Source organism: Gambusia affinis, linkage group LG18 (genome assembly GCF_019740435.1).
Source record: "Gambusia affinis linkage group LG18, SWU_Gaff_1.0, whole genome shotgun sequence".
NCBI lineage: Eukaryota > Metazoa > Chordata > Actinopteri > Cyprinodontiformes > Poeciliidae > Gambusia > Gambusia affinis.
The window spans coordinates 18,396,123-18,409,214 of NC_057885.1; the positions used below are offsets into that span (position 1 = coordinate 18,396,123).

At 38.8% G+C, this 13,092-nt stretch overlaps 1 protein-coding gene across 3 annotated transcripts in view; it reads right to left on the reverse strand.

Annotated features, from left to right (window-relative positions):
- Window positions 1–13,024, reverse strand: part of hspa12b (heat shock protein 12B) — a 26,792-nt gene extending 13,768 nt beyond the window's left edge. Inside the window, exons 1-6 of one of the 3 annotated variants that reach the window (XM_044097380.1) lie at window positions 12,911–13,024; window positions 7,990–8,090; window positions 3,198–3,258; window positions 2,816–2,898; window positions 2,049–2,173; window positions 1,778–1,964 (exon numbers count right to left, since the gene is read on the reverse strand). In XM_044097380.1, coding sequence (XP_043953315.1) covers window positions 1,778–1,964; window positions 2,049–2,173; window positions 2,816–2,898; window positions 3,198–3,258; window positions 7,990–8,090; window positions 12,911–12,986 — 633 coding nt within the window. In that variant the 5' untranslated portion in view covers window positions 12,987–13,024. Of the gene's footprint in view, window positions 1–1,777; window positions 1,965–2,048; window positions 2,174–2,815; window positions 2,899–3,197; window positions 3,259–4,681; window positions 5,065–7,985; window positions 8,091–12,910 lie in introns of those variants that run through there. The other 2 variants (XM_044097382.1, XM_044097383.1) reach the window with 2 other exon arrangements.
- Window positions 13,025–13,092: the final 68 nt, after the last annotated feature.

The window sequence follows — 13,092 nt, forward strand, 5'->3', positions numbered from 1 at the left end:
AAAATAGAAAAACTTGAAGATATTCCTCCATTTTCTTTAGACCAGGACAGGCCCGGCGGCATGGGCGGGCATTGGGGAACATTGCCCGCCCACGGAGTCAGCCGTGCCCCCCCCCCCCTGGACTGGAAGATGTTTGTTGTTTATACCTTAAGCCACATATGTCAGAGTCAAGGCCCGCGGGCCACATCCGGCCCGCGAGAAGATTTTCTACGGCCCCTGGGATGATCTTGATTTATTATTAGAACCGGCCCGCAGCAAGCCGGCACCCCGTCTGAAAAAATGCGAGATGCGTTCGATCCTCACAACGCGCGCACCCCCCCCCCCCCCGTAAGAAATTTACGAAGGCTTGGGCCGGTCCGCTGCACTAGACCAAATGCGTCATTTAAAAAAATCTCAATGAACATTCGATCAGTCCGGCCCTCGGCTTGTAGCTAAATTTTTTATTTGGCCCTCCGTCCATTTGACTTTGACACCCCTGCCTTAAGGTGACTAACTCTCTGTTATTCCTGTATCGATTTGATACAGTAGGGGGCCTTCCGCACTTCCAATATCAGCGCTTTCTGTCACTTTTTTCAGCCATTAAAACTGTTCAATCGTTGTTAACACGTCGTGACCCGTTTCTTCGAGCCGCCTTTAAATGCAACATGAGCGCTACGACACCTGCTGCTGCTGTGCAGAGCTGCACAAGTGTGTGTTAGAATCATGGCAGCAAACCAGCAAAACGCAAAGAACTTTGTACAGTTTCCCCCCCAAACTAACCGACTGAGTTGAGTAATGCTGGTGGATGCACGTAATGTTAGCTAAAAGATAACTAGCTAATAACAATACGGCACCTTAAGCTTGTTAACTAGTAGCCTGTAGAGTACTGATGTTGTCAAAAGTGTGTAGTACTTGTTACATTGAGTAACGTTTTTGGAAAAAAGATACTTATACGAGTAGTTTTACTGCACTGTATCTTTTTCTTTTACTTGAGTAATATTATCATTGCTATGTATTCATTTTGCCCCCCCAAAATAAGCTGATGCCCCCCCTGTTAAATTCGTCTGGAGCAGAGGCTGCTGCTCAAGTCCAGTCCTCGACAGCTACCATCCTGCAACTTTCAGATGCTTCCCTGCTCCAACATACCTGAATCAAACGAGTGGCTCGTTAGCAGGCCTGTTTAGAGCTGATCCTGGTCTGCTGCAGTTAGGATGCTTCTAAAAGTTGCAGGACAGTAGTTCTCAAGGACTGAACTTGAGCACCCCTGCTTTAGACCATCAACTTTCTGAAATCATGCTTGACAACTGATACTTTGTTCTTAGATTTGAAAGATTTACTTTGACTATACCAAGCAGATTAAGAGCATTTGTACTGATAACTGCTCTTACTTTGAATCTTCCATTTTAGGTTAAGCTGATTTCTGAGTTCTTATTAAACAACAACTAAACAATTTTCTAAATTTCAATTCATTTGAGGGTGGCAGTTTAACTTAAGTGGTTGAAACTTTGATACAGTTGGTTGTACCAACAAGGCACTGGTACCAAATGTGGATAAAGCTCATATTAGGTTTCTGAAATGGTCCAAACCTCGACTCTATTAACAATTTGTGGACAATAATTGAAACGGCAGTAAATAGATTCTACCAGAAGCTTGTTTAAGGCTATGAAAAGTATGTGGCTAAGGTGAAACTTGTGGAGATACATCAGCCTGGTTCTGTGTTTATATTTCAACGTGACATATTTCTTGCCCATGATAGGGTGCAGGTAAACTTCTGACCAGAACTGTATCCTCTACTTACACTGGTGCTGTGGATTTTCATTTTAAATTTGTCAAAGTAGAGCCAGTGCTGGGCCTCTTCTGGGTCTAAGTCATGGTAGAAATCCCGTGCTGCAAACCCAAAACTGTGGAAACGCAAATCAGGAGTCAGCAGCAAACATGTCGGGCTCTTCTGATTGGCCACTCCGGGGTCGCCGCCCTCCCAGCGTCTGCACAGAGCGACGCAGTGACGTAAATGGGAGTTAAAGTAAGTTGAAATTGAATAAATGGGGGGAATATAAGGAGATACTTACTTCATCATATGTATGGCTTCAGAGTCCTGCGTGAAGCTGAACGCGTAGCCGCTGGAGGTCGTCCCAAAGTCTATGGCGATGACGACAGAGAAGGGACAAGCCATCCTGGGTCTGACCTCCACCCTCTGCCACAAAAAGAGACAGTTACTGTAGTTATTCAGATAGACACTAGGGGTACTTTCCTTTTATAGCTGGACAAAAAAGTGCCCTTTTGAAGTTTTTTTTATTTTTTATTTTACTGTGATTTGAGTGTAGCTGTAGACAGTATATGGCTATTGATTTGAAACAGATATTTATCTGTGATGTTCAAGCTGGTTTGTATTTTAACAATATCTTAATATTACATTTATTTATTATAAGTTATTGACTGATTGAGCTATTTGGCGTCAGTAACTGGGTTTCCATTTACAAATTTGTGCAAAACCTTGTTGATATTCTGCTAATGTAAAACATAAAACCCAAAACAAACAATACAATTTCCCAATTAAATAACAAATGCAGTTAAAATCACACGTCATTAAAAAACATGCAGCGCCACCATCTTCCTAAAACTTCCTGTCGTCCATTTTTGTGATTGCTGAACTTCTTTGCTGTGCACGTCTTTTCCCCAGAACACATTCCTGTTGAAGTGCTGGTTTTCATGTTTATTCTCCACTGTAAACTGAGAGCTTAAGCCTCATGTGACCCACTAATAACAGGTAGAAGCTCTATATAAAGAGAGAGCAGAGAACGGGAAGGGTGTGTGGTGGTGAGAGGCTGCTGGTTACCGGTGAAGGCGAGGGCGTGAGCGGCGTGATGCTGCAGTCGTTCCTGGCTGTGGCCGGCGAAGATGGAATGGATAAACTCCCACCTGCAGAAATAATAGGAAATTAAGAGATTAACAACAATATCTGGCGATATAATCACAGAATTACCACAACTAAAGAAGATTACGGTAAGAAATGAGAAAGGGCCGGAGTTCTTTAGAAATGAGTCTGGATCATTGAAGTGAATGAAAGTCAGGAATGACTGGAATGTCACTGGAATCCAAAGTGGGTAGTGTACCCCAGTGGGAGTGGGATGACGAGAGGTCAGCACGCCAGAGGATGCAGAAGAAGTGACTCATTTCAACCAGGATGAATTAAAAGATAAAATAAAAGTGGGTCTTACCAGGAATCTGCAGATTTGAATCCAGCTGGACCTCCTCAGCCATTTTTACAGGAGCCAGGGTCTACGGAGAATTGGACCCACGTTAAAACAACAACAAATTTAAGATGTTCTCATTGATAAGGTTTACTTTTTATAATATTCTGTTCATGACAGAGACTAAAACAAGAAAAACCAACAAGTTTGAGCACCAACCATAATATTGTGGACCTTATTATCTTAAAAAAAAAAAAAACAACCCATAAAGACTGTCTATGTTTTCTAAAAAAAAGATTTATTTAGTTCTTACAAAGGTGGAAGATTATAGACTAAGTTTTACCACATTTTGTGGTACCAAAGTAATAATAAAAACTATTTACTACTTCTTTTTTAAGTATTTGTGTGGTTGTGACTGTTAATTACTTCTTATCCCACAAATACTGTTCTTAAGAAACATTCCCATTTGTAACGCTCTACTTTAAGACACCAGCCACATGAAAAAGTGTAATTTCTGTCACTAAACTGCAAACAGTAACTGTCATATTTTCCAAATTATTGGTGTTTATTGATATTCTCATTGAACACAAATTTGTTTCTTTTAATAAAAACATGATTTCTTGGAATCTATTGTGATAATATTAAATTCAAATTCTTATCATGATAAGAAAATGATCACAATGCTAAACATTACAATAAATTCCCCTGTTCTTCAGACTTTTTTTTACACATAAAACAACATTTTTGGTTGTTTTCTTTTTTTTCTTTTTTTTTTTTCGACAAAATTACAGTGCATAACTTTGATGGATATCTACACATAAAAATTTTTTTCCCTCAAAAAAAAAAAGAAATTTTCCTCTTTAAATTACATTTTTACAGAATCTGTGCATGTCTGATTATTCAAATGCAAAAAAGTAGTTTATTTTCTACTGCTCTACTGGTTTGACTTTTTTTGTGCACACATAAAACATCTGTGTGTGTGTCTGTGTGTGTGTATTTAAGTCTGCACTTTATGCACCAGTAAGTGCTGGTTTTCCTTCCCAGCTGTTCTCTTTGTTGCTCTGATGGTAAAACCAGAAAAAAGATGAAAATCCACATGGGTTTCATTATTTTCATCCTGTCTCTTCTTTCTACCTCATAAAAATCGCTGTGCAGAAGGGGATGCACTCTGGTGTTTAAATACTGTTCTTCTACTTGACTTGATCATGAAGTTTTGCAGTAAAGCAAGAGGATAAAAGCTCCTCTAGCGTCTTCTGTAATGCACCAATTACAACTGATCAGTTTGACATTTTTGCATAAGAAAATGCTTAACAGTGTCGTTCGTTATTACATACATTGGCGCATAAAAACAACTGGACAAAATTCCTTTGTCCTCTTGAACAAAAGCAGAAACTGAATCAGAGGTTTCAGGTTTCAAGTTTTTGTGTCTCTCTCTTCACAATCAATACATTTTTACTGCAGGACTGCGAGTGCATGATCAAAAAAGGTTTCTCCTACTTAAATCGACTTACCACTTCAAGTCCTTCGTTCTTTTTTCTGAAGTTTTTCTGCTGAACTGTGAGAAATATTCCTAAACTTTGGAGTTCTGCCTCCAGAGAGAGAGAAAGATGGATGGATAAAGGACCGGAGGAAAAGCGCAGCTGGAAACAAGAGGATGCTTTTCTGGAAAGCTGTTGTTAAAAAAGTAAGACCTCCCAAATGTTTTGCATGCAGAATCTCCAAAACTGGATGTTAAAGGAATCGGCAAAAAGCTGCAGAAAGAAGTTTCATTTCTCTCGGTGCAATTGTGATTTGGCTTTGCAGCCCCAGCCAAGCGCTCCGTCTTTCTGCTTTGCAAATGAATGTCAGAAGAAAAAGTGGTGACACACACACACACAAACACATGAACCAGTCACAGGAGTGGGAGGGCTATGACAGCGCATACGGGGGGGATGCTGGGGGATTTACCTCAGCAGAGTGTAAGTCAGAAACGGAGGGAGGAGTAATTCTGACGCTGGCTTTGTATCCTGCTCCATTAATGTTGCTCTCTTTCTTTCTTCCCATTCGTTTAATTACCTCTTCCTGTCTTCATCTTTCCTGCTTTTTTTTCTTTTTAATATCTTTTAAACATTGTTTTCAAACCTTTAATCTTTATCTCTCTCTTTCCTTGATGCAACTTTCCCTGTAAGTGTGTCAGACAAAGGCAGGAAGCAGCCAGGTGTGTTTGGTCAAACTTGAGGTGACCTTTGTGGCACTTCTCCAGTTTTTCACTGTCACTTCTGACAGAATAATGTTTAATGTCACTGACGGAGTTGGAAAGGTAGACATGTTTGATTCCTTGCCGAAAATGTATTTTTTATCCAATGATAAAATACTGATGAAAACGTTCTAGTTACATTGGTCAATAAATTAACGCATATCATGGGAAAAATGTCTCGTTATAAATCTGCAAAAGGAACAAATACTTTCTCATCAACATTAAGGAAATATTTACTTAAAAGAAGCCTCCATACCTGGCTGAAAAGTTACTTTTAAGTTAGTTTGTCTTATTTCAAGTTTACTACAATATTTTCACTAGAAACTAGACCAAAAATAGTTGGTAAGATTTTGTGTTTTTGTAGTGGGGTGGCGAGTTTTGCTGAATATCCAGCATTTTTTCCAACTTCCTTTTCAGCAAGAAATCAAATAACACCAAACATTTTCTCACATGTAAAACTTCCAATTAAACATTTTGTGTTCTTGCAGGGTTTTCTTTTTTTCTCTGTTGGTCTATTGGTTCTACACTGGGTCATAGTTTTTACTTTGCACAAGGTAAAGGCAACTTAAGTGCTACTTGTTTGTTTGGTTTTGGCTTTTACAGACATGCTTATATTTCGTCTTGAGTTTTTTTTTTTTTTTTTTATGTCTGCATGTGTGTGTTTTCAGTAGATCTGCAGAGATCTGAACAGTCAGTGCTGTTGCGTGTGTGTGTACACACAAAGATAGTAGTGGTACCAGTAATTCAACCCTTCATTGGTAAAAGCAAGCCAGATCTTTTTATCATGTGAAATAAATGCCCCGGGTATTTATATACACACACACATACGTTCACATACAGTCAGCTTCCTCATCTTGTCAGATTTCCAAATCGAATTAGAGTGTATGTGTGTGTGTGTGCGTGTGTGTGCGTGTGGGTCTGGAAGCCATTACCTGGCACCTCTCCCCCTGTTGACTGAAAAACCAAGAGGCCCCATGCAAAGCCTGTCATCACCTTTTTCACTCTCTTCTTTTCCTCCATATTGTAACGTCTTTTATTGTTTTATCGTACTGGGCAGACGTAAGGATGTCCCAGTCAGGATTTTCTTTTGTCCCTGATCCTAAACTGAGTCATTAAGAAAAGGCATTTGGTGGCAGAGTCCAATCCTACTTAAAACCAGTATTAAAAATTCAGGTTTTTCTTGAATAATACCACAAAAAGCCCTTCGACAAACAAAAATTTTTTTATTTTTGCACCTTTTCTGAAGAGTGTTGATTTGGTAAAAAACCTGGGAAAGAGTAGATCAGTCCAGTTCCTGAGAGCTATCTGAAACCCTCTCCAACACATCTACATCAAATTTATTTGGTCTTTTTAAACACTTTCAGACATGGATAGTTTTTAAGGTTTTCCTCTACTTATCTAGTTTACTTGTGCTTAAGATAAGACTGGCTCAACATGCACACCAGACTTGTTTAGTCCACTTTAACTGAACTGTGGTCTGTCTAAAATAGCCTAAGTCTTGGTTTGGTTGAAGTGAATTCTGGTGTGGTTTGAATATGTGAATGCCAAGCGGACCAGAGACCACTCCAAAAGCAGGAAGCGGATTATGAAGTGTTCTCAGACCTGATAATTGGGTAGGCTTGGTTCGACTGAGGACCAAAATTGCAACATTTGTTACATTTCGAGCTGTTGCGGTTCACTTTCACACTGCAACACGTTCTCCTCCCCGCCTGTGGTGGTGCTGCACCACTGACGGAAACAAAGGAGACACTGAGAGCAGCTTCCGTCTTCTCAAAATGGAAACGATAATGCAGTGGGGTCAAATTTTAGCGGCTGTAGGATTTCTCTTTGTCTTAGGTAAAAGACCACGAGCCATTCCTCCCGCTAGCGCTAGACTCCCATGTTCGTTTTTGTTGTATTTACCCAGAATGCCCTGTACTGTAGTCTGCTTCAAGCTTTTGCAGTGGTCTTTGGTCCACTTGTATTCACATTTGCATCGGAACCGAACCAGAGTTCACTCTGCCTGAAGTGGCCCAGAGTTCATTTGGTCTGAATCAGAGTACGATTGCTAATTCACTCCGGCCTGTCAAGATTAACAAAGTAGATTTGTTTGTATTTTAAATAGGGCTAAGCTAAGCACAAGGAATTCTGGGTAAATACAATCTAGACAAAAGTGAGAGTGTAGTGCTAGCAGGAGAAATGGCTGGTGATCTTTTTTTAAATCTTACAAACACTAAAATCTGACGGCACTCCATTTTTTGCTTACATGTTTTGAAGAAGGAAGTTGCAGTCATCGTGTCTTCTTCTGCAGTGTGTTTGTGTCGTTTCCTTCAGTGGTTCTTGGTGCAGCGCCACCACAGGTAAGGAGGTAAACAGGTTTCTCAAGGTGTTTGGTTTGTTTGACAGTGCAACTGAAAATGTAACAAATGTTGCAGTTCTGGTCCCCAATTGAACCAAATCCACCAGACTGTCAGGCGTGACACCATCTTAAGAGCATCTTAATAGATGCCACTACTTCTTCCTCGAATATCAGTTTGTGACAGAGAACCTTTAAAGACCTGGAGTTGCTAAACATAAGGAAGTTAGAGGAAGTTTGCTACTTTCTTCGGCATCCATCCTCATCCTATCAGCAGCCCTGCAGATCGGCTCTTCCTTCACCTCAGTCAGGATCTGGCTCCTCGGTGGACACTCAGACACAGGAAACTCTGCACAGGAAGAGATGAGGTCAGGTGACAGGAAGGAACCCCCTGTGTGACATTCCTTTCATGAATTCAACATTATCTCAGGGACTCTGGAAGTAATCCTCCAGCAACGGAAACACACCCATGCCATATGACACAATAACATGCACGGACTCAAACACACATGGATGCTGCCTGGCAGTTTCTTTAAATAGCACAAAAATGTCAACATAAGCTTGAATGAGAACTTGTTACTTCCCAAGATAGCACCAGACGTCACTCTGCGGAAACAAGCAAAACGCAGTTGCAATGTTTAGGTGAAAAAGTCAAAAGTTAAAGGTGACCTATTATGGTTCCTTGAACATGTTAAGGAAGGTTATTACATGGGTTGCACAAAGTCATTCTTAGATAATGAGATTTTAGTCTGGTCAGTCCTGCCTATTTTCAAGCTGTTTTAGGGCTTCTTGTCACTTTAAACCCAAATAAGCTGCTGCTGGCCACGCCCCCTAATCCTAAATCTACACTCACACATGAAAATGGCTGCAAACAAATGCAGAATTATATAACCGTATATCTTTGAAAAGCAGAAGTGGAGCCTCCTGCACAACAGACAAAGATGTAGCAAGTGGTTACTGGATCGTTTGTCAACAACAAAACACTTGTCTTTTCCAGCAGCCATTGTACAGCGGTCAAGCCAGCTGACCAAATGTGCTGGGGCTCCACTTGGGTTGCTAGGTGACAGGGCTAGCGTTGCTAGGTAACGGCGCCAGAAACAGACACACTCTTGCAGCTTCACGCTGAAATAAATTGATATGGAAATTTTTTTTCTTTACCCTGATTTTATTATCTTATAATCATTTATTTGAAATATTTTCATTTTGGTATTTACAATTCCAAAATTCTACATAGCTTTATATTTTGGTCCATCTGTTGATGTAACTTTTAAATATTAAATAATTGATGTTTTGATCAGACTTCTTACCAATTACTTTTTTTTTTACTCTCGAGTAATTTCTTGGATACCTTCTTTGACTTGACTGAAAATATGATGAAGTAGTGCTACTCTTATTTGAGTAAAATCTTTGGGTAATCTACCCACATCTGCACGTGTTAGAGTGGTCTAGTCAAAGCCCAGACTTATTCCCATCTGGAATCTGTTTTAGTTTGAGCTTTTTATGGAATAAAATTAGGATTTCCTCTTTCTAGATGAAGCGACATGGTGCCAAATATTCCTGCAGAGAAACAAGCTTTTACACAGAAGTAACTCCAGACAGTTTGATAAATACAATATCTTATGGTTCAATTATTGTTTTTTCTTAAATTCACGTTAGACCTGATGCTTAGCAACTCCACTGAGGTGAGTAAAAACAAAAAACTGACAATAATCACCTGTGTGTGCAACAATACGGGGCTTGTGCAGAAATTAAAGAAGGTATTTTTGTACATTTGGGTGCAAGTGAGAGGGCTAACATGCCACTTCCTCTTTAGTGTGCATTCTAGGGGTGTGTCGTCTCCTCCAGTGCATATTGACGTGAATGTTTGAGTCGCACTGTACAGCCTGGGGTGGGGACCCAGAGCCACAGGAAAGAGCTGGAGGTACACACACCCACGCACACGCGTACACACACACACACATATTAAAACGTGGCTGTTCTTTGACATGGAGTCTGGGCTGTTGTGTCATAAAAAACTGTTTTAGCAAGCAAGAGAGGGGAACAGGAAGGGAACTTTATGATTTATGATTCGACTGCAAAGACGAAGGAGGAAATTTATGGCGAGGGGGGCTGAAGGGGATCGGAGAGCAGCGAGGAGGGGGTCCAGTGTGTGGAGAGAAAAACTGGGAAAAGCTGAAGATCTGGATTTATTCTTTAGTGAACTCTGATAGTACAAAATTTTAGCCACCACCAAAAATAGGACTTTGTTGTAATCATGGTTTGATTTTTGGTTGTTTTATAAATAAATACAACAAACTCCATAAGTGTTTACATGTTGGTGTTTGAACAATCATTTACTCTGACTTTACTCACACAAAATAGCATTTCCGCTCTTATTGTACAGTTGTTTTGCTGCTGTGACATACTGTATTGTAATTAATCTGTTTTTTTTACAAATGCATATTATGTATATTTCTGAAAATGTGATTCTACTCAGTTGCACATCCCTTGGATTTCTAGAAACTGCACATTATCTTCCATTACAGTCTATATTGTTGGCATTATTGTTCATTTTATTTCTTTATGTATTATTTTAACACTTAAGAAATTTTGTGTGACTCTATATATCTGTTGCTGAATTTTCCCTTTGCAGAACAATAAAGGCTGTTTCTATTTCATTCTAAATTTTGTGTTCATTTGTATTTGGCAAATGAACTCGGCACATTTGCACCAACTTTGCTGCAACACAGAGCATCATATTTTCAAATTGTTTCACAAATAAAAATGTGATAATTTAGGTACGTATTTATATTAATTTCCACCTGTCGATACATTTGCAGATGCAGCTGAAGGAGTTTTGGGATACATCTTTACAGGCTTGTGATTGGATTCAAGCAGAGCTGATGCAGAGCTAAGATAAACTTGCATTTCACTTTATTTTAAGAGATCTGATTATGAATATTTGAAAATCTAAACGGTTTAATAAATAAATCCTAGACTGGATAATTCCTGTCTGATCAGAGCTTCTTCACAATGCAGATTGAGATTCATGAAATCTTAATTTTCTAAGTAAAAATGCAAAAAATTGGAGCAGCTTAATGCTTTTTTTGGAATTAGAAATGGATTAGAATAGTTTACATTGATATCCCCAATATAAAGTAATTTTTAATTAGGGTTTGTTATACATTATAACCACATTAAAAACTTTTTAAAAAAATTCCCAGGCTTTTATGTCATGATTTTATTGCGTTTCTTATGTTTGTTTTATGCTTTATATTGTTTAAAAGTTTATTTTTATCAGACAGTGCTTTGTGATTTTGTCTCTGAAAAGTGTTTTGCAAGTAAATTTTACCTACTCACATTTTTTAGGATTTATGAGACCTTAGTTTGTGTAAACAAATGAGGGGGTTAGGAATAGGAAGCCTTATTTTCATCTGTTTTCACCATCAGGTGTAAAAAGGTTATTTTTCCACAAGATAATACAAATATAAACAAAACAGCAAGAGATTTAAAGGTACTTTTTATGTCAAAAAAGCTTATTAGACAAGATTCAACTGGCTAAAAGAAGGAAGAAAAGAAGCATTAGGACAAATCAGAAAAGGTTTCAGCAAGAAAAACTGTTCTGGCAACATTTATTTTGAAAAGGCTTCAAGTTTGTTTCTATTCTTTGCATTTTTTTATCCATAAAATCTTCATTAAGGCCTGAAAAACACCAAATATTTCCCAGATAGGCTTCATTAAACATGTAGCTGCAGCTCACACTCGGCTTACACGCACATATGTGTTTAATCACACATTCCTATAGCTCTTTGTGCAGGGATGCATATCACAGGACGCTGTGGACAGATGATCTGCAGGCACACACACGCCCACACACACACACACACACACACACACACACACACACACACACACACACACACACACACACACACACACACACACACACACACATAGAGGTTTAAATTTAGACTGACACTCAGGGGAACATCTGGCATTCTTAAATTTAATGTCTGCATCTTTTTTTCAACAAATACAGGCACATACAAAAAAACAAAAAAACCCTTCAGGGATCAAGAAAAAGAAAACAAAGAAGCTGGAACTTAGTTGCAGAAATTATTTACATTTAGTTAAGTGGATCAAAGAGAGTCATGGAAAAAAACTTTAACTTTGTCAATGATAAATTAGAAATTGGTTTGACATTGCACTTTGATGAGCGTCTTTGATGTTTCTGTACTGGACTTGGACTGAATGGAGCTTGGAGAGACTAATACACATTTACCGTACAAATTCTCCTCTGTGATCCAGATTTTAAACTAAATTATACCTCTGCTGATGCAGTATGTCACCCACAGTGTGTGCTACAGTCGCCCTCCACTGTGATTCGGGAGTAATGCATCCATCTGATGCACTGCAGCTGAAAATCAAAAGCTGGCATTGAATGCAGTACAATATTCATTATGGACTTAAAAAAAAGAAATAAGAAACCAGGAAGGGATTCTAAGTTTGAAGTTGCTACTCTGCTCTATTAACTGTATATTTATAAGAACATATTGAATACGCTCAAGATAAAAAAAGCTCTCTTTAAGACAACGTATTTTTTTCAATTTTATTAAGAAAACTTAAAATAAAATGCTTACGGTTATCTCTAATAATAATGAAAATGATTATAAGGATAAACATGCACTCAAGTTTTGAAGTTTTCCCAAACTTTTGCTCCACAAAATAAAAATGTAAGAGGGACAGGACCCAGACTGTACAGGATTTTTAAAAGAAATGCTAGCATCAATAGCAAATATATTTACTTACATGCTGCTTTTACTTGTGTTCAGTTGGTGTTTTTGCGATCTGTAACATTTAAAAAATCCATATGTTTTGTGCTTAATATTTTTAGCATTTAGGTTGATTTCTGAAGAGGCCCTAAAGACCCCAAACTTGCATATTCGTGACCACAAGTGGGGTCCCGACCCCAACTTTGAAAATGATTGCTTCTAAAAATATCCATGCCTAACTTTTTTTCCTGTTTTCATTCATTATTCCCGTTCCTGTCCCTCGAAAAAGGACAGTATTGGAGCTTAACATATAAAATACACGTAAGACCTCCTTAAAAAGGGCCACGTCGTCAAATACAAACTCTTATGATCACAAGAATGAGCGACAGGAGAAAAAAGGACGATTTTGTTTACTTACGTGAATGGAGAAGTAAGGCGGGACCTGTCTTCAACATGGACCAATAGCGTGGCGAGGAGCTTTGATCAACGTTCATTTCAACCAATCAGTGAAGGGTGCAACTGGACAAGCGGGCTACGACACTGTTTTTTTCCTCTCAGCGCTTAGACTGAATCTAGCGTTTTTTATCGTGTTTTAGCTTA